General features: G+C 37.5%; 1 protein-coding gene across 2 annotated transcripts in view; it reads right to left on the reverse strand.

Moving 5' to 3' along the window:
* The window catches only part of TFB1M (transcription factor B1, mitochondrial), a 26,896-nt gene extending 16,103 nt beyond the window's left edge, over nucleotides 1-10,793 (reverse strand). The window contains exons 1-5 of one of the 2 annotated variants that reach the window (XM_066315511.1): nucleotides 10,740-10,793; nucleotides 9,922-10,079; nucleotides 8,267-8,418; nucleotides 4,649-4,757; nucleotides 2,765-2,916 (exon numbers count right to left, since the gene is read on the reverse strand). In XM_066315511.1, the coding sequence (XP_066171608.1) occupies nucleotides 2,765-2,916; nucleotides 4,649-4,757; nucleotides 8,267-8,418; nucleotides 9,922-10,054 (546 nt within the window). In that variant the 5' untranslated portion in view covers nucleotides 10,055-10,079; nucleotides 10,740-10,793. The remainder of the gene's footprint in view (nucleotides 1-2,764; nucleotides 2,917-4,648; nucleotides 4,758-8,266; nucleotides 8,419-9,921; nucleotides 10,080-10,739) is intronic. The other variant, XM_066315512.1, reaches the window with a different exon arrangement.
* Nucleotides 10,794-26,309: the final 15,516 nt, after the last annotated feature.

Raw genomic sequence — 26,309 nt, forward strand, 5'->3', positions numbered from 1 at the left:
TGCTCAGAGAGCTGCCCTGGCTGACCTTGAAGGTTTCCAGGGATAGGGCATCTACCCCATCTCTTGGAAATCTGTAGTGTTTTGCTACCTTTACTGGAAATTTTTTTCCTTATATCTAAATCTACCCTCTTTTTGGTTTAAAACCATTACTCCTGGTCCTACAGCAACAAGCCTTGTTAGAGGATCAATTCTAGAGTAAGTGGGCTGGAAGAACCTGGACTAGGTGACAGATTTGAGATGAAGCACGGAAGAACTTGGGACTAAGTAAAAGTTCTTACCCACAAAGTGAGTAAGAATTTTACAAATTTAAACTACAGAGAAAAAAAATATCTGCCCGACACCCAAAAGTGCTACTTTTACTGCTGGATATTTTTACTGCTATTTTTACTGTGGATATTTGGCCTTATCCTCCTCAACAGGCCTCAGATTCAGCATATAAAATAACTGCTGGTTCTCATCAGCTTTAATCAATTTATATCATATCAGAACAGAGTGGGCTGCAGTAGTAGGTGTGTAGTGACATTACTCACACCAACATTGCTGTGCTACAAGAAAACAGAAAAGCAAGAAAATACAACCAGCAAAAAAGGCAAAGGTATTTAGTTCGCTGTTATACTGGCGAAAGAAAGTTTGATCATAAATAAAAGAGCAAATTGCTTCACTTTATTACTGTTAACATCAAGTTATCCTAATTATAAAGCACATCACTCCATTCCATGATGCATCTTATGCTTTTGCTGAGCTTATGGCATATACACAGACTTCCTTGATATTTGGGCTCTTAGCTTAGAAATATCCAAGGAGAACACCAAACTTCTGAGTATAAGAAGTTTCCCAATCAAGAGTATAAATCCAGAGATACACAAAATATCAGTAGCAACTCACTTATATCTGCATTACATATCTCTTTCTAGATACTAAATATACCGGTACAAAAGACACAGAGCCTAATTACTGTCCTTTCACCTAATCATAAAATAAAATATTATCTTTAAAATAATTTCTTTTCATGGTATCAAATCAATAATGGAAATGCAAACCAAAAACATGAACTATTTTGTCTGTGGAAGAAGACCGATGTTTAAATTGTGTTGAACAAGAATCAAGAGATCTCAGAAAGTAAACTCAATAACAATTAACACCGATTCACTGCATGACTTTGAACAAGATATTCCATTTCCCAGTGTTTCTAACTCTTCAGTGTTTTTAAGTACAAGAGCTTAAGTGTGCAGGGTATTTTGCACCTAACTGAGCTATGCTAGGTGCAGAAGAACTATAATCTGCCTGTCACCAGTGATACATGCAGCTGGGTACATAAAAGTACAGAGTGCTCTCACACAGTGTTAAGTGAATTTCTGCTGTCACAAAACTATCATCACACTGCATTTTACATCACAGTCCATTAGCCATATTTTGCAACAAAGGCCTAATCTCACATGACATTAAATCCTTCTGGGAAACAGACCTGGATTCTGTAATGCCTGAAACCAAACGAGCCCAGAACTGAATTAAGAAATCTGGTTTATGTCATATCAAATGTTTGTTCCCAATGCGCTCTAGAGCTACCAACTGGAAATACTTCTTCAATCCTGATTGCAAGGCTAGGACAATGACAGCACAATACAGTTTTCTTTGACCCCAAAAAATGGCAGCAGACATTCACTTGCATATATAATTATCACTAATTTTCACAGAGAGAAAAAAAAAAGGCAAAAAATTTCCTATTCAAATATTTACTTTGAAGGATTAAATTAGAACACCATACACACTGAGGTCACACAGACAAAACACAGCAGTTACAAAGACTGGAGTAATAAGATGGAAATCCCATTTTCAGGCTGATGTGCAACTATTTTTCTTCTTTATAAATGCAAGTGAGATGCTTGTTAAAGGCTGCTTCCATAACTGCAAAGCAAAAAAAAAAAAAGCTTTCCATTCTCTATGTTTTATATGTTCCATGCAATGTCAATAGAAATATGCTGTTAAGTCTGAAAGCACTGTGGAGTAAGCCAACCAAATATCAACTCATCTGGCTTTAACACTACTACGCTGCAGATCTGTCTGGTTGTCTTTGAGAAACTAACTGTTAATAAAAAGTAAAATATCAATTTGCTCTTGAACTTGTGGTGACAGAAGTCAATTACGGCCTTTTTACACACACAAGAATGGCAGAATACATTAATAATTCTGATACCAAGTCTCATTCAAGAAAGCCAATGCAGATTTCCAACGTCTTCGCAAACACCCCCCACATTTAAAGTGTTTAATCACAAGTGGAAATAATGCTAACTTTCCATTTTTCTGTATTTTAAAGAAGGTGTTCTTAGAAATTATTTTTAATAAAGAGAACAAAGAAAATAAATATGTGTACTTCTTGAGATCAATCAAAGGTAAAGAAAAACAGACTGATGACACATCGCACAAATGACTGTGAGAGAATAAACATATTTAAAAACAGAAGAGTGCTGCACAATCTATTCATGTTAAAGAAATCAGACTTCAGAAAAGAACAGAGTACCTCAACAAAATATAGCCCTGCATAAGACATTAAAAAAATTACATGCTTGTGAAAGGATCAGAGCAGATAATTAACTAATCAAAATTCATAATTTACAGCCACATAAACTAAAAACTCAACTAACCTTTTCCTCTCTTTTCAAAGTCAACTAAGACTGGGTTTGTAGTTTTAAATAAGATTGCATATGAACAATTTTTTTGTTCAATTCAGTTTCTGTACACTATTGGGAAAATACCAAAATCTTACCTCCCCAACTTCCTTTTGAAAAGTCAGCGTCATCTGTGTCCTGCCATAAACAAAAGGTCCATCCCTTTTCGAAACATTCTCAAGCCATTTGATGATTAAAGGAGTCGAAACACTGAAGGGCAGATTCCCAATGATATGAATATTTGGTGGTTCTGTTGACATTTGAAAGAAGAAAAACAGCTGTGAAAACGTTTTGGGTAAGGTTTTGCCAAGAAATAAAATAGAAGAAAAATACATGACCATCAACCTAGACTTAAAACATGGAAACAACTTTTTAGCATGCCACACCAAAATGATGCCTGTCCATTTATAGTCATCTTACACTGACAAAACTTTGTACTATTCTCGGTATTTACTTGGAAAAAAGTGGTTAGGCTTGGTTCTCATTTACATCTGAATAAATCAGTAGCTTTCAGATGATTTTCAGCTGATGGGTAAATTCCAGCTGAGCTAGTCTACAACAGCAAAACCACAAGAGTGTTCCTGTGGTTTCAAACTATGACTATCAGGTACAGAGTAAATAGCCATACTCATGCTTCTGTCCAACACATCCTCCCAGAGGCATTTTACTGAGTCCTAAGAACCCTCAAAACAACCACCTAACTCACACTGCACAGAGCTCTCCTTCTGTACAGAGTCCTCTGAAATCAAAAGGTGATAAAATACAAGATTTAGCCATAAGAAGTGATATCTGCTTTTCAGTTATGGATCACATCAGTATTTGTGTATGTTGTAGAACATAACACAGGGATTTCAGTAGCAGGGAGTCTAAGCAGGAGTGCAACAGAAGTGGGCAAAACCCAAAAGCCAGTGTGCTGTTTCTTAGATATGACAATATTTAACAACATGAATAAGAGATGACAATATCAATTTCAAGCTGTTTTTCTGGCATACTTTACTTATGCACTTTTTAGGCAGTGATATTTCTAGTCTACCTGTGGTATTACACACTTATGGATTTTTGAAACCCACCAGCTTTTCATATGGCCATAACAAAGAAGAAATGTATCTTGCCTCTAATTGGTCAGCTCAAAAATCAACAATGAATGTATCTTCAAGAAAGGTAATTTTTAAAAACTTTTAAAACTACACTCTAACACATGCATTTTATCATAGTTTGTTCTGTGAAGCACTTACCTTTCGCAATTAGGGAAATACAACATACAATTTTTCTAGGCGAACATAATGTGCCATGGTGTTTTATGTCCTAAGTCAGAAAGCACTTTACTGCTCTTTGGGCATTGCAAAGTGTCTTTTCTTTACCTTGTATTAATATATTTGGAAAAGGGGACTAGGAGGCTATCTCTGACTTATCTAATAATATGAAATGTTTTAAAAGGGAAGTGAAATAGTGTCCTATTGCAACCTCAGGTTAAAAAAGAAAAAAAAACCCCAAACCAACAAAATCCTTATTAAGATTCTACTTTGCCAAAGATATCCAGCTGAAATCAATGCAGTGAGAAACCTAAATTCTGGAAGCCAAGCTTTCCAAAAGTTTCAAAGCAAGTTACAGAAATGTCTTCAGTGGAACAACAGCAGTGGTGATTTCTGGTTTCCTCAAAAAGAGGAAGAAACCAGGAAGTATTTGATCTCCTTTTATGCTTTCCAGAAGTCATTCTTGTATATTAAAGACACTCTAAGCAAATAACTGCAAAGCTCCTCGCTTTAAACTAAGGTCAATGTCACACAAATTCCACTGTTTTGTATTAGAGAAGAGAGTTCTCTGTTTTCTCTAGGAGAAAAAAATCCAGACAGTCGTCTCTTTGTCTTCAACACGTACCAGAAAAGAGTAACACCTGCACTGAGTGAACTTCAGTTTTATCACTACTTAAGACTACCTCAGAAGCCCTAAAAAAACTAAATAAACCAAATGCAAATACTAACCATCCTCCCAGCTCTTTTTTAAGTGCTTTGGAAATGCCTTCTCCATCTTATAAGTCAGGATATCCCCATGAACAATGTGCACTTTTCCTGGAGCTGCTTCAGATAGCATCTGTTTGTAAAAAGGCAAGCAGAATCCACAGTGAGAGTTAACCAAACTTATTTCCAGTTTCAGCCACTGCAGGAATTAAACCACTGCTATATATTTATCTTTAATATTCAACAAAGCACAGTAGCAGATAAAACTGAGAACACTATTAGTAACTACTTTCAAAAAGCAAACACTAAAAATAGATTATTGTGTGATTCTGTAAACACTTAACTATTCACAGATGTAGAATTCTTAATAGAGAATTCAAACTTGAAAAGACTGTTAAGAGTCTCTTCAACAACGACAATTAACAAGTCCCAGGCCACTAGCAGGACCTCATCTGATTTAAGTAATAATGCAAGCAGGAGGTTTTGAATGATTTATATCAATTATCTATGAAAACAAGGGCTCATGTAGTTTATTGTTTCATCCACAGCTTTAGGGCCTATTATCTAATTTCAGCCATATGTGATACAAGGCTGCAGTAATATTAATTTTTCCTTTGACATGAAAAATGTTGAAGAGATTCTCTTAATATTCCCTGTAGTAGTTTAAACTTGTACCATTAAAAAACAAGGAATCCAATCAAGAGGGAATGAATACCTAGCAGGAGGGAAGATCTCAGTGTAATTTCTATATTTCTAGACATTACAAAATCATCTCCATTCTCAGTTTCTGCAGCCCACTTGCACAACTTATCTAGTATTTAATAAAGGCTGATATGCACACTCAGAGCTGGCTGCAGTTTGAAAACCAATTATTTCATTTTCAACACTTATTCCCATAATCAAAAATAGTTAAGCTTTTTTAGTGTTGTACTAATCTTTTCTCTTACGCTATGAAACTATGCAAGAACAGCACAACTCTTTAGAAGATGACATAAGGGGATATTTATTGATCCTATAAGAGAATAATGAGAAAAGGCTAAAAGAACAATTTTGCTTTTGCACAGAAATCCAAATCCATAAACAGTTAAGCGCCAGTGGCCTAACTGCCAAAATAAACTGCTCACCATTATTAGTCCCATTTTCAATCTGAATGATGTTTATACGCTCAGGGGCACAAAAAGCTTTCATGATTCTCTGAGCCAAAGGACAATACTGTTTTCTCCTACTGTTCACAAAATGTTGTCGTGGATTTTTTTTGATTAAGAGTTTGGGGTTTTTAATTATCAAAAAAAGCTAAGTTTTATGTAGAACAACAAAAGCTTAACAATAAACTAAGTGTTCCTACATGTTTTAAGTGCAATTATTTCCAAATAGAAAAAATAAAACTAACCTCAACTCCAAACCACTTAATGGACTTTTCAGCATTATACTAGCAATTACATGACATACAAATTCACTGATCTGCCATGGTTTGTCAAATGTTTCTTTGAAGCTGTTATAAATGCTCTAACAGGAAGAAAGATAATGTGAGATTAATAAAGTTGGAAAATAGTGTCATTTGCTAATAGCAGTTTCCTTAGATAACACTTTAGATAACTGAGAATTGCATTTCATTTGTGACCAGAAAATCGTTGTCTTACATTTCTAATTTGAAATACAGACATAGAAACCCAGTGAAGCTTTTTCATTTGAAGGGAAAATGTGTGCACCTAACACAGCTCCAGGAGCTGCTGTGCATCAGGGACACCAGCCAAGTGTTCCATCAAACAGATATTCATTCTCATTCTTCACACACAACCAAAACAGCACAAAGGAATTATAAGAGGCATAGTTTAAAACAGGAAATGGTGTTCCTGAAATAATTTTATATTCAATACATTCTCTTGCTCCCTTTCTCTCCTTATCAATCTTTTCAGCCTAAAAATTATCAGGGCATATGGCATAAAAAGGTTGGGACTCTTTAAGACTGAGACAGAACTTAGAGACTCTCAGCTTGTGTAAATTTTAACTCTGTACACATACGTTCTTCACTGTATTTCAGTTCTGCAGTAAAAAACCCCACTACTTCTGTTTTGTGAGAGACCACAGCTTGAAAAACAGTTAATGAAAAATGCTGTATGCTTTACATCAGTGATTTTAAAAGTACCTAAGAATGTCTTTAAGTAATAGTCCACAATTGTTATTTTAATCTCTTACATTTTCCCTTATTCAAATCTCAACCCTTTTATGAGCATGAGTTTTGATAGTTTGCTTGGGGAACCAGAAAAATTATTACAAACCACATTATTAGAAAAGAAAGATTCGCTGTTATGTATCTTCTTATTTGTTTGGAAAAAAAAAAAAAAAGCAATACCCAGCTGAACAGTAACAGATGCAACACATTTCTTGCCCATTCACATCCACTGGTACTGAGTTATACCACCTCCATGTTCAATAACCTCATTCAGACATTGACTTTTACTGTGAGGAGACTGGCAATTAAAAATAATGACTAACATTATGTCACTTGAACAGTAAAGATAATTACATACAAAAGCTCATTTTAGATGCTGAGAAGTATACTTTTATTCAGATGAATCTGTTGCAGTGGACGCATTTTGGAAGATCAGAATAAAACATCCAAGTACTTAAAAAGCTCTCTTAACTAAAACAAGTGTAATTTAACCTCAAATTCTCTCCAGTCCCAAATCAGTTCTCAAAACCTAAAACAAAAATGCTGATTGTCCCCACTCAAGTGAAAACATGAAGGTTTCACATTTCATAAGACTAAGATGGCATATTATACCTTATGAATGGCTAATCCCACAAAGACATAATTACATGCACATTCAGGTTCCAGGATATGAGCAGTTTCATTCACACCTTACATTATTTTTATTATATAAAGAGATAGTAGCAGTTCTCAAGCGAACTACCTATTTATTTTCACTGCTGATTTACTGAAAAAGACACAGTGCAATTTAAGGAAAGGCCCTTGAATTGCTCTAATCTGAGATTGTAGAGACGTAAGAAAGCAATCAATTTTTTAGATTTTTAGACTCTGTTTTTCTTGCTGGGTATATACAGCCAAATTCTATAAACATCCAGCAACAAAAGTAGATAGCATTTGGAAACGACACAATGACTCGTGAACTTCTACCTTTAAAAGAAAGGAAGAAAAGCTTAAGTGTTTTTTTAAAATGTAAAATAGATGCTTGCTTTATTCTTCCCTACCTGGATGTTAATCCACATTGACTGTATTACCTGGAAATATGCCCTCCCCATTTTATAAAGCATAATTATTAGGATTAAAAAAGAAATTTAAGATTGTACATAGGGACATTACATTCAGCCTTCAAATTATGATTTCACCACGATGACGAAATGCACCTAAAATGTCTCAGCCTGGAAAAAAAAGCAAAACCAACAAGCCTTGGCAGTAATTCAGTTGTAGGATAAGGTCCTAAAGGGCCCATGAAAAAGCAGGAACAATGAATTGCAATATTGTGTATATTTATGTTCAAGCAAATTATAGCTCTGGTTTCTGCCACAGAACCAAAACTATTTTTCAGTGCTGAGATCCCAACAAGACCCCTGGAATCTCTAACTTCTCAGAATTCAATGCTGTGGTTACATGTGCACAAATTATTCTTCAGTTGGTACCTGCAATCCTGGAATAAATCGAACATCTTTTTCAATTAAAAGGAGTTGTTCAACACCAGCACTGAGAATGGATCTGGTAATTCCTCCTGGCCCCGGGCCCACTTCACAAACATGGGCATTTTTCAGCTCACCAGCCTGTTTCACTATCTTGTCTGCAAGACACAAAGAACACAGTAAGTCTTTATTTTCCAGGAGATCCAGCTCACCAAGATAACCTCATTGTTTACTGTTACACAAGCACAAGCATGCTTATCTCTGAACAGACATAAACAGTGACACATCCCAGTTAAATCATCACATCCCCGCCAGACTCAGACTGCACAGAATTCAGATTTGTTCCATACTACAAGATATACTGAGCTATTTAAAAAAAAAGCTATTTTAAGTTTAATGTCTTTAGTATTTATTGTGCTCATTACAGAATCAAATAAAAAGAGAATATCACTCATCTGTACACTAGCAGCACCACTGTGCTGCAAGCAAGCACTTGTGTTCGACATCCTAAAGTCTCACTGCTTGTCCTTCTAAAGGTATCTCACTACAGCACCTCTATTTCAAGGCAATTTAAGAAGTAAGAAAGATACAGTAAAGCTCTATGAAGATTATATTACGCACAGAGCAATTTTATGAGGGAGGAAATGAACTAAATGAAGAGCTGGAACACAGGCAGCTGGTAGCTGTAGAAAACAGGGCACTTGAAAGGTGAGGAAGGAATACCCACACATAGGTGAAATGATACAATATTAGAAAGTCCTATAGACACTAAAGAAGGTAGATTAGAAAATACAGATAATGAAACAAAGAGATCCTTGGGAAGCATGCAAAGAAGATACTGAAAGAAATTATGCTGCTCACTCCATGATCTCTTATGTATGTAATAGAAAAAACCTGTCTGCGTGTAAAGTTTTACTAAATGCAGACATTTTTATTTCAGGGTAAGACTCCAGTTGTTCAGGAAGCTGAACTGAGTTTCAGGTTCTGAATTTTTATCAATCTGAATCTTCAAACAAAATCAAATCATTAGCTACATGAAGTTGTACTGCATTTGTGAACGAAAAATCCAGCCACCATTATACCAGTGAAGACACCCACTCCTGACTCACAGAACAGTGCCAGATTTGTCACCCAGTGTTGACACAAAACTGGAAAAAAATGAATCATTCAGAACAATGCAACTGGTTCAAAAATGCTACACTTCTGATAAACTGAGACAAATGACTCTCCTATCTACAGCACATAGCAAACTCTGAATTGCACAATGTCTAACATACTTTCTATCATACAGAATAATCTGAAAAAATGTTAATTTTTAAGTCAAACTTATAAACAGAAACAGTACCCAAAAGATACAAGTTCTGTTTTGGTTTAGATTTTTGCATTTCAGTCCGTATTTTATATAGGATTATAAATTTTACCTAAAAAATTACACTTCAATTTATAAAGAAACCTATTTTTGACGAGCAAGTAAAAACAATTAACCTAACCTAAAACTACTTGTAAAAGAGGTCTTTATTACAGAGGTTTACCGTTGAGCTGCCATTAGTCTAACAAACACTATTATGCAAATATCATCTCCTTAGCGATGCTCTGGGATCTAACAAAAACTGGGATTCATGTTCTATGCTGGCCAAAAATATTGGAATAAAATATTTAACCTGTCAATCGCAAATCCAGTAGAAAGTTCTGGGAAAGCTGTTTCAGTGCTTTAAGGCGAAAGAGTCTAATAATCTCTCCAATAGTGGGCAGGGGAGGCAGACGGAAAGCTGCCACCTTTCCTGGAGCAGCCATAAGACACAACTCTCACTCCTTCCTGCTAGAGAGACACCGAAAAGGTTATTCTATTACACAAAACGAATTATAATTAATATTAAAACCACTACTAAGTTTACAAATCAAGGCGCGAATTACAAATCATTATAGGAGGACTGAACTCCAAAGATCACTACTTTGACTTCTGGACACAGTGCTTATGCCAGGCACGAATTTGGGGCATTCGGGTAGGGCCCATTTTGCAGATGCGCCAAAGCCCTCTCAGAACTACTTAATGTCAATCTTTCATTACTTTAGAGAAGAATCAGTAAGCATTAGGACTTCCCGGCACCAGTAAAGACAGACCGTGTTTATTTCACGTGTCCCTCAGAAAGGCCGGCACAGCTCCGCCCGCTGCCCGCCCCTTCCCCTGCCGGCGCCGCCCGGCTGCGCAGGCGCACTCGCCGTCAGCGCGGCGCGGGAAGGCTCAGCGCAGGGGCGGGGCGGCGCCTGCTGCTGCCGCCGCACGCACCGGGCTGGGCCAGACCGGGAGGGCCCCGCCGCTGCCGCCGCCCGCCATTTCTTTCCCCCTGCCTCTCCCAGCGGCAAGGGACGCTCGGAGCGGTGCCGCAGCAGCACTGCGGCTCCTGACGGGGCGCAGCGGGCGCCAACCCGGAAGAGAAATGGGCGGCGCGGTGCGCATGCGGCTGTCCCAGCGCCTTACCTGGCTGTGCGCGGGGGCGGCAGTGAGCGCGCGCTGCCGGCCGGCGCATGCGCGATGGGAGCCGGGGCGGGGCTGGGGGCCGGACCCGGAAATGAGCCGCCGAGAAGGGGATTTAATAAGAGCTCGTATGAGTAATTACATTATGTAAATGGAGGTGCTTACGTATATTTGTAGGTGTATTTATATCTAGGGATGTAGTCTTAATACGTTTTCTTATTTTGTTCTTCCTGAGATACACTGGTGGTGCCAAAAGCCATTTGGCAGAGTATTTCTGCAATATCTTCTGTCACAGTGGGTTGAGTTCCCTTCTCCACAGCACTTTTAAACAAGTATTTGGTTTAAAAGTTCGTTTTCGATTTTGCCTGTAATGTTCCGTGTTATTGTGACTGTAACTGAGTGTTAAGAAAATACTTCGTGGAAGGTAAACTGTTACTAAAAGGCCAGAGGCAATAAAGGATATTATGAGGTAGATGCAAAGAAATAAGGACATTAAAGGATTTGCAAAACATAATTTCTCACTCAGGTGAAATAATGAGAGTATTTCTAAGTGGTTTTCTACCTTAGACATAGTTTCTACCACCAACAGCCTACTCCAGGTCAATAATGACAGCAGATGCTGTAATGCATATTAGTGATGGCCTGTGAAGAAGTAAATGGAAGAAGACTGTTACACAATATTTGCATCGATATCTCTTTACAGCTGTGGGTTCAATTGTGTTTCGAGATCAATCAAGTTTCTTACGGTTGAAACCTATGTGTGTGAGATAAATAATACATGTATGAAGATCTGGGAAAAGGTGGTGTCAGTAGGGGAGAGAATATAATCAAGGGAACCACATTTACAGGAAAGTGAAAATGGATCTAATAATTCAGTCATTAAAAATATAGGGAACTTTGCAAGTGGTGTCAGTAAGTACGTAGGCATACAAATAAACCTGGCCTGAGGTTTTTTTGCATACAGTGGAATGTCGGAATAAACTCTTATGGTCCTAGTATTTTCTGAAATACTGAAGTTTTCAGTCTGTGAGGTATAAAGTATTATTTTAATACATGTTATTTGAATTTAAAGTCATTATAAGTTAAGCATAAAATGTAAGCTCCACCTGTTGGTGAAAATCTGGGATTTCAAATGATACCTGCTACTAGCCCTATGATAGTAGCTCAATTTTGAAAAGGTTTTACAAGAAATGGATATAATGTTGATTTTTTCTGCTTAAAGTCTGAAGAAATTTGAAGGAATATGGGCTGTGTCTCAGGAGGAGAAAGTATGAAAATGGCATGGGATCAGCTTTATGACCAGCTGAGGCATCCAGGCTCTTTTAGCTCTCAAGCAAAAAAAAAAAAAAAGTCAATTTAATTTTTTCTCTAAATAAAAATGTAACATTAAAACATTGTCTTAATAATGCATTTTGTACTTAATTGTCACCAAGGCTGAACTTTTTCATCTCAAATCTCCTCAGTCTTTGTATACAAGTATTGTTCTGACATAGTTAAAAGTGCACACTCTTTCTTGATTAGATGCTCATGCATTAAAGTTTCTAGGTTATTTGATGTGGTCATAACTCTTATTGTAATAACAAACTATAATAGATTTATAATGAAATCCAGTAATCTTTGCTAATACTTTTACCCGTAGAAACTTTTTGGTAGAAAAATTGCTTGCTAAAATAACAATTCCTGTTTACAGCTGAAATGTTTTCAGACCACGTTGCTGACCATGGGAGCATTAGATCAGTCAGACTTCTGCAAGGATTTTTTTATGTGCAATCATCCTATTTTATACACTGTTATTGATATTATTGCTGTTATGATTTGTTTTCCGTATTTAATTGCTGTTTTTCTGGTAAATTATAATCTCAAAACATAATTGCTGTCTTTTGTCCCTTTGTTATTGGAGGAGGGCAGGGGCAATGGAAGTGGCTGATTGGAGCTTGATTTCTAGCTGGTCACAATAACTGGTCATTTCTAGGTGTCTCCAACTAAGTCTTGCATATTCTGCAAGAGGAAAAGTGAGCTTTCCCAGCTTTCGTCTATTCATTCTGCTTATTCCAGCCCTCTCATGCCTTTGCAAGTTAGTTAAAGCCTGCAGGAGGAGAACTTATATCTTACGGTCCTAACAAAAAGAGATGTGAGAGAAGGAAGCTGGAAGGAATTTTTCCGTTCCTGTGAATGCCTGACACCCACCATGGGACTCTCCAGTCTCTTTATTCTTTGATGTGCTGAACTTGTCCCTGGAAGATACTTCTGATTACTTACCACAAAGGTACTCATGTAGCAACAATGGATTATGAGCACCACAATCAAGGCAGTCCTTAAATGCAGAAAGAGGATGGAATCTGAAGAGCACTTGTATAAATAGCAATAATAAAACTTCAATGACCTCTTAGACTTTGGGCAAGAGGGTTTATATTGAAACCATTTTTATATTGGAACCTGTCCCAGGAATCTCCTAGAGAAGTTCTTAATCTATTTTCTTTTATTCCTCCAGCGTGAGACCAATTAAAAAAACCATGAACAAAATAATGCAGAATTTTGGAGAAGTTTTTGCTGGAGAAACGCTTTATTTTGAGAATGACAGCAATTCACCATTTGCTTATTTCATCATTCGATTTTGTCTTAACCTTACCTGCAGAGCCTGCTAATATTAAAGCCAATTAAACACTCAGCACATATTGCACAGGTCAGATAGATGCCAGAGAAAGATAAAGTGAGCATCTGAAGAAGTTCAGGGTCAGGTTCTGAGGTGAGTTTTGCAGAGACACCATCATGGAATCAGTCGGAGTTCTCTTGACTACAGCTTCAGTTCGGGTTCACCTTCCAGCACTGCAAGGGTTGAAACCAAAGTTGTGTCTGTAATGATGAAAAGGCATTGTGGCAAGTTATGGTATTATGGCATTGTGTTGTGAAAAACAGGATCCACACCAGGCTCTTGAAATGTTACACTCCACTCAATTTTGAGGCAGAAAAATCTATTTGAGAGTTATTTTACATCAAATTAAGGTAAATAAGATCACAAGATGTAAATGTCCAGATAACGTTGTAAAATGATAAGGAAATGTAACACCCAAAAGGAGTTAGAGACAGACAATCTTGTCTTTTCCACCCTACTGGAAGTATTTTTGTACCACAAGGCTTCTATTCTTCAGCTTGCTCTCAAAGACACTGTTTTCTATTGTTTGTTAAAATAAAATGTTTATTTTTTTCTGTTACCCTACCTCATAAGGATCGTAAATAGATGATAGGAGCCCATTACACCAGGCACTGTTATAATATACACAGTGACAGCCCTCTCTCAGGAGGACTTTTGTGACCAGATAAAATATTGAAGAAAATAAATTAGCAAAAGGGAAGAAGTTTATGAAATATAACAGCAGAGAGATGTACGTTTGTGCAGTCACAGTAATTTTAGAAGCTATGAGGTGCAAAAAAAGTACAAAACTGTTCTGAAGCCTCTTCAGTATTAACTCCGTACAGGCTCTGTAATATGGTTTCTTATCTTTGATAGTGGAGGCAATACATTTTTAAAGTCCCTGTTTTGAGCTAAATGTTTTTCTCGCTTCAGTATTTACACTCAATGTGAAATAAACCTGAATATTACTTCAGCTATTTCTTCTGGCAGAGCCAAGTAATTCAAATGTGGGAGAAATCTTTCTACTTATGTCAGTCTATCACTGTGGTTTTGGCAGGCCACATATTGACCAGGAACAGTGTTACCATTTCAATAATGCTGTGTAGCAAAAACAAAACACTCAAAGAATAGAGACTTCACATTAACAAAAAATCTGGCAGAAATTTCTGTCCAGACTCCTGAGTTCTTTCCTAACATAACTCAGGAAGTACAAAGATCCATGGCTTTCTGTATCATCATAGCAGATGGCTAAAAGTCATTATATTAACTTTAAACTATTAGAATTTCTTTAAATGCTCTGTTTTGATGTGCCTTTTTGTTTGTGAGCCACTTAATCAACTCAGGTAGCATTGTAAAGCTCAAGCTGTAGCCATCCGCACTAGAAAGTTTATTTGTACTTGACAGTTTTGACTTTCACTTGCTCATGCCATTTTAGGTGCTAGGGCATTTATGAGAAATACCAGTTAATGCAGATTTTGGGTTAAAATCTGAGGAATTCCAGGAATGGTGAGAATCAAAACTACTGTCATTTACAATTTCTATTAGGTTCTGTAGAAATGAGGATATTCACACTTGAAAGTAGGATTTAAAAACAAAACCGCAGACTCAGTACTGCCAGGAGCTGCACTTTTCATCCATTTATCATTGGGAATTTTAAAGCATTGTGAAACATTGATATTTTAGTGAGCTTGGTCTTCTTCACCCAATGCCCAAGTGTCTGTGTTGGAGAATGTTCCCTTGAGGATTATAGTTGTTTGAATCCTAATTAGGCGCTCTCATGTTCCAGTTTTAAGCATTAAGTATCCCCAAGTTAAAAATATGGAAAACTTTGTCATGTGCAGCAGGTCCCATAAAGATACTCATTAAAAATATAATACACCACATCAATTGGAACCCAGACTTTTGTACTCTGATCATAGAAAATAAATACAAAATTACCTAAACCTTTGAGAAACACACAGGTAGCTGTTTATGGCCACCCCACATTGCCATCCTTTGCAATAGTTAATTTATGGTCTTGTAAAACCCACCCATGGACTAGGAGTGGCACAGAGCCTTGAATGTCCCCCACAAGGGGAGATCACAAATCAGACTATGTCCCTGGGTTTTCCTTTCCTGCTGCCACATGTATTTTGCAGGACAGTTTAAAAACATATGTTTACCTCATCTGGACCACTGAACAATATGTTAGAATTAGATGAGGTCCTCGATCTCCTCATCTTCCTTGCTTGCGTCAGGCAAGTCAGCTGCTGCCTGATCCCTCAGAAATAAACAATACCCTTTCTAAGTGCCTCATAGCTGTGGTGAGTTGTTTATGCTCCCAGAAAATGTGACATGAAAAAAGATGACAGAGAGGAAACCTTTTAGCCTCAGTTCTCTAGTTTCTGTCTTTCAAGTCCAGGGGTAGGATTTGGGTCTGGGAGCTCAAGCATAAAAGGATTTCTGTTTTCAGTATGTGGGAAGGGGATTTATAAAATGTAGACGGCAGAAACTTCAGGACATGATTGCTGGGCCGAGCTCTGTGACCACTGGGTGCCACTCTTGTTCCATGACGAGTGAACTGCTGTGTCTTTAAAAAGGACCAAAAAGTTTACTGACTCGACTGAATGTCCTTATGTTGAGTCAGGCTGCCAGAATACGAATGCCGTATATTCTGCCTAGAGGAAATAAAAAGCAGAAGGTCAATGATAGACGCTTACAGTAAGCAAGAAAGGAAGATTCAGCAAGCAAAACCCAAGCAGTAAAAACCTGGAAGTTCAGGTCTGCTGAATATGCCACATGTAAGGGTAGGTTGTTAATCATATTTGGGAGCTGCTAAGAAGGCAATGTCAGAATTTGTATTTTCCTAAGAAGAGGGTGAAGAAACTGATTTAAAATCTGTTTTTAAAATAAAACATTTAATTAACAGATTTTAAGTCAGCTTTTTGCGTCTCATACAGCTGGCAAAATAAAACGTAGTGCCTCTGTTTGAAGCATAACCCTTTTCTATCATTAGGGTGCTGTAACAACCGCAGCATTCTGATCATGCATTTCTAAGGGGGCAGACAACCACCACTGCTGTACTACTGAGTATGGGAGAGTAAAGCTAACTGCAATGATTTCTCTGTCTACACTAAGAGAAGCGCTAAACAGAAATAAAAAATCATCAGCAAGATATTGCTCCCCTTATAAACAGTGTGAGTTTTTTAAATAAATACATTTTTCTCAGGCTTTACCTGACATAAATTGCTACAGTTCTGTTAAAGTTGTGGTGACAGCAGTGATTCTTAAAAGGGAATAATCTTTAATTCTTTTGTGTCTTGTTAGTTTGATTTGATTTTAAACCAAAAATATTCAAGCATCTTCAAAAATGCAACAGTGAACTGCTCGCTTCCAGATAAATTCTGTCATACTGTGATCTGAAAATGGAGGTGGATTGAGAGGGATTTCTTTCTGGCTCTTCACTTGTGGAATTCTTAAAAATAATTTGGAGCCACAGCTCCTTTTGGACTGCTAATGAATGTGTTTGTTTAGCCCTGTGTATTAAATAGATGCTATTCAATGTTACATTCAAAGCTTAGAATGGATTTTTTTGTATTGTAGTTACACCCAAAGGCCCCCAGCAGAACTCTAGCACATCAGAAATTGTACTAGTGCAGCAGAAGATGGGGAGGGAAACCTTGCCATGTGAGTCCAAAAGAATAGGTGGAAGTGGATGCTGACAGATTAAGAGAATAAGAAGGCACGGAGTTAGCACTGGTCATCATGACAAGCTGTGGTCTCAGGAAGGCAGCTTTTTTCCTATATCGTCACAAAAGAAGGTGACAGCAATGGAACTCCAGTGATGTTTGCAGGGAGGGCAGAGAGGATAAACATCAGGGTGCTTCTTTGAAAAATGGGCCACTCTCATGAACCATGGCCTCTCATAATGACTAAGTTTCCAGGAAGCAGCCTCAGAAATATTTGTCCAGAGGCAAGTGAATGTGGAAGTTTTTGGCATATGTTGCAATATAACAAATAAAGCAGTGGAAGATTTAAAGAGAGGAGGAATTAGGCCAAAGCAAGAGGTAGGGAGGTATGTGTTGAAGGGTGGATATGATAAGTGGTGCAAGGAGACATTTATAAAAGCCAGAGGAAAGATTCTTTTAATTTTGCAAAATATGAAGAGTTGAGAATTGAATGAGAATTTTAGGTTGATTCATGAAAAAGTAACTAAGAGATTTGGTGCAGACAGATCTGCAAAACAAAGGTTGGGGATGAGGCCCAGTTAGATGTCCAAGATGATAATGATAATCTGATTATATGAGTAGATGGGAGTACAGTGATCAGAGGAAAAAAGTATTGCTAGGAAAGAACATTTTAAGGAGGTTTTTTCCAGACCATGCCATCCCAGGCCTCATTCTGGGCACAGAGGTACACACTTTAGCTCTTGCTCCCCACTCTGCTAAAAGTGAATCTAGATTGAAGAGAACTTGCAAAAGACTCCATATATTTGATAGCAGAAAGATTTTGGAAAGTATTTGAAGGAAAGGAGTTTACTAGGACTGAAGCTGTAAAACGACGAGCATATGAAAGATTGGATCTGGCTGCAATTTAGGAGGACAGCTGAGTATTGAAGAAGATCCATCCAAGACTGAAGGTTTATTGTTCTAAGTACCTTGGAAACCTTGGTTCTGTGTCAAATAAAAGACCTTAAACAGGAATTAAAATCAGCAGGAGCCCCAGACATGGTTTCACCTGGCTGAGTAGCTCACTGACTTGTAGCATCACAGTAGTGAACCAAGACATCATAAGAGTGGAAATAGGATGTTGGGAGACTTTGGGGTGAAGGTCTCTTATATTTGGTATGAGAGAAATGGAGAATTCTTTTGATTAAACCCACAGTAACTAGGCTGCACAGGCTCTAAATACTTTGTAGATATTACTAAAGCCTCCAGTCAATTATGTGACACTGCTGGAAAAGAAGTCCTTAGAGACTTGAGTCCTCTGTGCAAGGACTCAGTTTGCAAGGTGATGTATCATGATACAGGTCTGAATATCCATGGTATCAAAGTAACTCATCTGCAAGTTCCATCTAGTTGTAGCAGCAGGATGTGGAACAGATACAGCTGATAGAGGGGCTAGAAAGACATTTAATGTAACTTTTATTTTTCAGGAATAATAGAGCTTGGCAATATCCATTCATTAACTCCAGGCTGGATTTTTAATGACTATTCTCCATGTCTCTTCCATTTTATGAGTCCAAGCATCAGAGTGGGTCAGATTTAGCTACTTCATTTTCTAGCACCCTTCTGGTAATCAGTACAAAATGCAGATACTACAAGCTAAAACAATCGATACTTTTCAAAATCTTAAATAAACCATATTCTGCAACGATTTCTTGGTTATCTTTGATAACTACCTCACAAAGTGTTTTCTTACTCTTAGGCAGTGAGTTATTTCATATAGTTAGAAAGGAACTCATCTGACATGGTTATAAGCACATCTGATAATGTCTTATCCTTAACCAGTCATTTCCTCTTTAAGAGAAGGTACACAAGCTTCCTCTTTGAGAGCTATAATAGGGTTTCTCTGAGGAGTCATGTAGGTCTTCTGCCAAGACCCATATTTGAATTGTTAAGGTTAGTTTGGACAGCACAACCTTGGATTTAACACATCTTCCTTGTTTTCCAAAATTGCAGTAGATTATCATGGCCCCATTTCCCCATTAAATGAATGACATTTCCAGCTTCTAAAGTGACCTTGGTATCTCAAAGGAGACATGACAATTACTGACACTAGAGTGTTGCTTTTCATCAGAAAGCAAAAATCTTATTTTTGGTAAGTAGCTCAACACTGAATTACATCACCATTGAGAATACTGTGTAGGATATAGGTTATTGGCAAAGGCTCCATCTCTGTGCATCTTCTCTGTCAGACTGAGTATAAATCAGATTACATTTTTACTTTTGGTCTCTGTTTTTTTCTCTTCAGGTACAATATTCACTGATTATATATACTTTATATATATGTACATATATACTTTATGTATAATAATGAAAAGGCAGAAACTTACATAAATGGCCCTGAGACTTGTAAAATTGCAAACAAGAAACACAGCAATGTCTTCATAGTATCACAAATCATGTAGGTTGGAAGGAAGCTGTTGAGACCATCTAGACCCGTGTTTCAGTTTGTGGCCATTTCCTCTTGTCCTGTCACTAGGAACCACTGAGAAGAACCTAATCTTGTTTTCTTCATTTTCTCTCATCAGGTACTAAAGACACATATAAGATTCCTCTGAGCCTTTTCTTCTCTGGGCTCCTTCAGCCTGTTGTCTCATGCTCCACATCAATAATTATTTTAGTAGTCCTGGCTGCATTCAGTCTGATAAATCTATATCTTTCTCATTCTGAGTATAGCAGCACTGGACCCACCACTCCAGATGTGTCTCACTGGTGCTGAGTAGAGGGCAAGGATCACTTCCCTCAACCTGCTCTTCCAAATGTTGCCCCAGAGGCTATTGCAATTGAATGATCATGTTTTAATTGAATCAAGACCTGGTGTTTGGAGGTTCTGGTCACTTCCTTCTGTGGTATTCTCAGGACATCTACCTTTCACTGGGGATCCTAAAGGGAACAAACTGGTATCTCATTTGCTGGTCATCTATAGAGTGAACTAAGCAACATGAACTAAGCTTTTGGAATTTTGCCTACCCCAGAAACACAGGTGGTTTCCAAGCCAACCTGAAGAGACTTCCAGCATACACCACTGTCTTCCATTCTGGACATGATTTTTGTTGTTTTGAACTGGTAAGAGGAAAGTACATTTTCTTCTAGGCAGCTACACAAATGTACATAACTTGATTATTTATCCATAGATCAGAGACAGGCTCGAGGTAGACTTTCTCAAGTCTAAACCCACATGCAGTAGCCATTTTCCACCATCACCTTAACTGGCATCAGTATCAGTGTGTCTTTGGCCACATCTACAGCTGCATCCAATAAACCTGCCTTGGGTCTGTTACTCAGCTTTGGGAGTTCTGACTTGTCTGCTACCTGTGTACTTCCATGGTAGTTCTAGAAGCTCTCCATCAGCCTTTGAGATACAGCTACTGGTAGTCAACATGAGGTTCCACAGACATTAGTATCTGACTGCTCAGAGCGAAATCAATTAATGACCTCTCCCCTCTGCCAAGGTGGTCACCTCTCCTAAATCAATTTTGTTATCTACTGAGATTTCCAGTGTGTACAGACAAAGAAAATAAGATCCAGCACAGGAGGGGCAGCCTAGAAGTTCAGAAGGGCTTGACAATTTTAAGAGCTCAAGACCTTATGCTTTTGACTCCTTTGGTTGTCTTGGAGCCCAAGTCAAAATTCCTATCAGTTTTCTACATGTTGCATATTTTTTCCAGAGCTAAAGACATTGCCAGAAGCAAAACTTTCCTTTGTGTGATGCCAAGTAGAAAGCTGTTTCAAAACCAACGATTCATCAGGGGAACATCTTCCTGAATGAGCTGTACAAACTCAAGCTGCAGTGATAATGTTGTCCTGATTCTGAGTTTGAAAAGAACGTTCCCTGCTTAAATTACCAGTGGACATCTGCAATCACTTTTCTACAGCCAGACATGGCACGTTTGTGCCCTGTGCTGCACACAAACACAACCCACTCACATCTGGGACATTTTTGGGCCTCAGAGATCACTCTGAAACATCTGTAATGGAGCTTCTGCCATGTTAATATTCCCTCTCTTTGTGTTATCTGGAAAAAGAATTATTCCTAGGGCCTTCACCTACTTTACAGCCTCCTGCAGCTCTTGTTGCCCAACCATCCATTTCTACCATTTTAAGCAAGGCTTTTTTGTCCATGTTTCCTCCACTTAGGGACTGATCTTCATCTCTTCTATGACAGGATTGCCAAAGCCATGCTGGCTTGAATCTCTTAAACTGGCTCAGTTTGCATGTCACAACAAATGCAAACACCAGGAAAAAGACAATAATTCCACTTCAAGGCAGCCTGAGTAAGCCTTCCAGCTACTCCTGGTAGAAGGAAGAACTATTCTTCTATGAACAACAGTCTCTAGAAATGCTGTGCCCCCTCTTGCACTTCCTCTACCCCTCCCTTTCCTTTGACATCTTCCCAATTACAGTGTGCTGGTTCCCAACACAGCGAAAGCCCTCATGCCTTTGACATGGCTTAATATTGAAAATACTATTCTATATATGTCACATATTTATGTCACATGGATGCCTGCATCGCATTGAAAGTCAATGTGATTTAGTCTCTTAACTCAATTCCTTTTGAAATGTTACCTTTGATAATCCTATGTATTTGATGAAAAATCCAGTTCTAAATATAATTTTGAAGTAGTTGATAACATAGACAACTAAATGTTATGATTTTCAGCAGCAGAAGCATCATTTGGAGACATCAGCACATGTGGGTTTTATAGCCATATTCATCTGATCATGCTCTCCCAGCCTAAACACACACTGAAATCTTACTATTCTTGCCTATTTCAGAAAGCAAAGTATCCAAACAAGAGCATGGAGGATTGCAAACAAAACATAAAGGCTTGACAATGAAAACAATGTCCCAAGTTAAAGTCATTTTGCTAAATGTGAAAATAACTTCCAAATACTATGGATTCATAGTCATCTTAACAATGGTCTATGATTTTTCATATTCATAAGGTGAAGGGGTCTAGTTAGTCTAGCCTTGGTTTTTATTTTAATATTTTCATATTTATATTCTTCCAGACATCTGCACGCAAAAATTATTCTGCTTAAAAAATGGCATAGTTCACACTGTCAGTACTGTCCTTGGGCTTTGATACTTGGATTTTCAAGTCCTTTACTGAAGCAGCTATGTAAGGCTGAGCTGACAAAACTACCTTTTCTAGAGCTTCTAAACAGGGATGTAAAAGATAATGTGAAGATAATGAAAGGATGTTTTTTCCAGAAAGCACTTTTGCAATATAAAGCCATTCTGTATTTAAATATCTTAGGTAATCCCTGGGTTTAGGGAGATTTTTACTTTAATTGTTCATTTTTTCCCTTTGCATATCGCAGTTCAATCATGTGCCCCAGCCTTTCAAAGTGAATGGGTGGAATTTTAAGTGGCAGCACACTAAAAAAGTAATTCAGCTGTGGAGCTGCTATAATTCTGATGGTTTGGGTTCAACTCTACATGCAAGCATTAATTAGCTTCAGTTCATGAAGCAGGCTTTCAATGACTGAATTTCTAGATTGATATTGTCTTTTAGAATGGTTTTCATTCCTCATCTTAACAGTATGCTCCAGTGCTTTGTGGTGCTGGCAGCTAGTGGAGTTGAACTTACATAGTAAGATATGAATTACATTTCCCCCCCTCAAATTTATTTTATTAAAAGGGAATTTTGAAAATACATAGATCCCTTTCCTCTGATGAGCCTTGGATCTTTGTACATGAATTAACACCAATCAAAAGAAATAGGATAAAATCAGCATAACAAAATGCCTTCTATTCTATGCTTACTATCACAAATGCAAACGTTCATAAATGTTTTCCAATTTCTTCTGCAGAGGGAGAATTGTTCTAAATCCTTCCTTCCCTGGCATTAATATAATAGAAAATACTAGAGAATAGAATGAGAAGGAGTGAATTTACTCTTGTAAATAGTATTATTGCAGACACAGCTTTAATATACCTTTAAGTTGGGCATAACCAAATACATTAGTCTGGGTGACTATGGAGCTGGTAAATGAAGTGATAAAAGAATCACAATGAAGACTTCATATCTGATTATGTTAGAATTTATTTAAAGCTGTTAATGGATGATAGATGTAAGAAATACCTAGGTACCCCTTTCCAATCTTAGAAAATTCTCAAAGTACAGGCAAGGTGACAGAAATCAGAAAGCAAACAAATGTGGTGTTGACTCAAATGCTCATAAAGATTATGAGTGCATTCCAGGAAGCTGAAGCAGAACATTGCTTATTTACCTAGCTTTATTATTTTTATTGTATATTATTGACAAGAATTGTTTAAAGAGGGTCTTTAATACTTGAAAATTTTCTGATTTGCCCTACCTGAAAATGAAATCTTGGCTTTCCTGACAGTGCAATTCTGTGCTGTCTGGTACTTAGCTGGATCTTGTTATGGGAGGCAACAAGCATTTTCCTGTGCTCTTTGCTCAGAGTAGGATCAAGCTTCAGTCGAGCATCAAAATCTATGTTCAGATATTGAACAGTATTTGTAAGTAATAACTCCAAACCTTGTTTCTTTTCTGATAAATATTATTGTTTATTTGCTTGAATTCTCCTATTTTAACACAGAAATCATTAATTGTCTGCCAGAGGATCTACTTTTTATGTGCATGCTTTACATCATAGATAGAATTCTAGGAGTAAACAAGTATGAATCATACTGGTCCTGAGAACCAAAACACTTGCCTTTCAAACCACGCTGCTCAATAACAGTAGAACCCAAAATAATTCAAATCAGTTTTGTGTCCATTCAGAAAGCTCACAGATACTTTTAAGAGTCATGTCAAACATATGTAATGCAGTCTGTGGGAGAGGGAGATTGTTGTAACAGTTCAAGTTACAGTCCTGAAAACCTGTTTAATCCTTGTCCTGACATTCTTTTGAGAGCCTGAGGCAACCACTTAGTATCTCTGTGACTCAGTTCCTCATCTGAAACTGGAAGTAATAAATTGTCCGCCTGACAGTGACATTATGAGAAAATATATACTCAAAGCACTTTGAACTCCACTTAGACTTCATTCATGGCTATCTATAAGTATAGCAATAGGACAATCAGCATGTAGCAAAGCAATGGTATTTAATTATAAACAAGTCAGATAGTTTAGAATTGATTTTTCTTGGAAGTTCAGTGTTCAGTATTTGCAACATATCATTCAGCACCAGTATTGACTAAAATCCAAATTCTACTCTCCTCATTTTGGCAAAAACTCTGGTTAATTTTGTTGTCTGGACTCCAAAGTTTTGATTCTGCAGAATGCTGAGCAGATACAGTTTCTTTTAGTTTTGCTAAAAGCTATTTCAGTTCAGCACCTCCCAGCAGCAGACCATTTTTAAAGCATTTTCAGGTTCCTTTATTAAAACACAATATTATAGAAGGATGATGGACTTGCTCAGGTAGATGTAGGCTGGCCAGCATTTATTATGCTTGATGTTTCTTACTATAGATACATCTTTGTCATGCCAAGCACATAATAAAATAGTTGATGTACATTCATGTCAGAGAAATTGTACTTGGGCATGTTTGTATTACACAAAGTCCAGTTCAGTGAAATCTATCTGTTCTCCCCATGATTTGTATTTGAAGTAACTTCAGTGTTGACCAGTATCACAGCACACATTTGTTTGTTTCATCCTCAATCCTTTGATATTAAATTCAAAGTTGTCCAACTGTGCTTCTTAACTATATTCCTCTTGCCAGCCTGGTAAGGAATCTAAAAGAGTGATCTTAAATGGCTAACTCTGCATTGGTATGCATTCTGCATAGCCCTCTGAATTTTCTTAGCAGCACACAAATTCAGAAAATTACATGGATATTTTACTAATATTAATGAGCAAATAGTGGGCATTCTTCAATCTAAACATTTTTATCTAAATGTAATGTAATTGTGTGGTAATGTATAATTAATGAGTGTGATACCTTGCAGGTTGATTGTGTGCCTGAGACCTCTTGAATTTAAGTTTATCTTTCTTTTTTTTAACCTTGATGAATTCCTAGAAACATGAGAACAAATACATTGTGCTTGTTACAGTAGGAGGGAATTGTGTGTGTGATATCAAAGCAGATAGGTATCTGCAAATTTCCTGCGTGCATCCACGCTGCAACTACTGTGTGTTAACTTGGGCTTGGGCACACATCCCTATCTTTGCTCACAGAGTCCCATTCAGTTCAGTTTTTTTGACAGTAATTATTTCTGTTAAGGTTTTTGTACCTTAGACAGCAGCAAGAGGAAAAATGTTGCTTTTGTGCAAAGGACCTGTCTCCAGCAAGGGCGCAGGAGGTTTGGCATTTAAGGCAGTGATACTGGGGAATGGTCAGCAGTATGCTGGAGACCAGGAATTCTGTCCCGGAGGACAAGCTCTTGTCTGTCCCCTCTCCTCCTTATTTGCATACATCCACAGAATAAAATGTTCAGATCTGCATATGCATCGTTTTGCTGAAATAAAAGAAGATAAAAGCTCTCCCCAAGTCCACTTTTTTTTTTTTCTTTCCTTAATAAAAGCTGCAGGACTATTAAAACCTAGGCCTTTTATTAGAGTCTATAAGTACAATCTTATCTGTGTACCTTAAGGCGAGCATGATTGTAAGTTATCTTTCATATTCAGAATTACTGTACCAGAGAAATGGTCTCTAGACAAGTATCAAGACAGTCTGGTAGTGTAATAGCTGAATAATAGAGATCAGCCTTCAGGACCCAGCCTTGAGCCTGACATTAGTCCTCTGTGCATGAGCTTCAAAGGAAACCATATTTAGTCCTCTAGGACAGTAAAAAGATTGTTTGAAGTTAGCAAAGCACACGTGTAAGTATTGGCAGACTCAGGGCTTTTATCCTCAATGAATACAAATGTCTTACCATGTTAGAAGTCATTATTGTTTAGAAATAATGGATGCAAATATTTGAAGCAGATAGCCTTTGAAAAAATATGCTGGTTTGACTGGTTCATTATACTATACAACTTTTGTTTCCTTTGGTGTATTCTGGAAGGATACTAATATATCTTTTGAAGAGATTAATCTTTTTTCGTTCTTTCTTGCTTTTGAGAAAAAGTGTGTTTCCATGTCAACTAACACATTTGTTCCCCTGTATTAAGACCCATTGTGTAATTGAGCTTTCTTCACTACTAGATATGATTTGTTGAAGGACAAGGAGAATCCTGTTAAATAGACCCTAACTGGTTTGGGTTTTGAAATGCAGATCATCAGCCCACTCTCATTTGAACATACTCAATAACATGTAA

Source organism: Sylvia atricapilla, chromosome 3 (genome assembly GCF_009819655.1).
Source record: "Sylvia atricapilla isolate bSylAtr1 chromosome 3, bSylAtr1.pri, whole genome shotgun sequence".
In the NCBI taxonomy this organism is placed as follows: Eukaryota; Metazoa; Chordata; class Aves; order Passeriformes; family Sylviidae; genus Sylvia; species Sylvia atricapilla.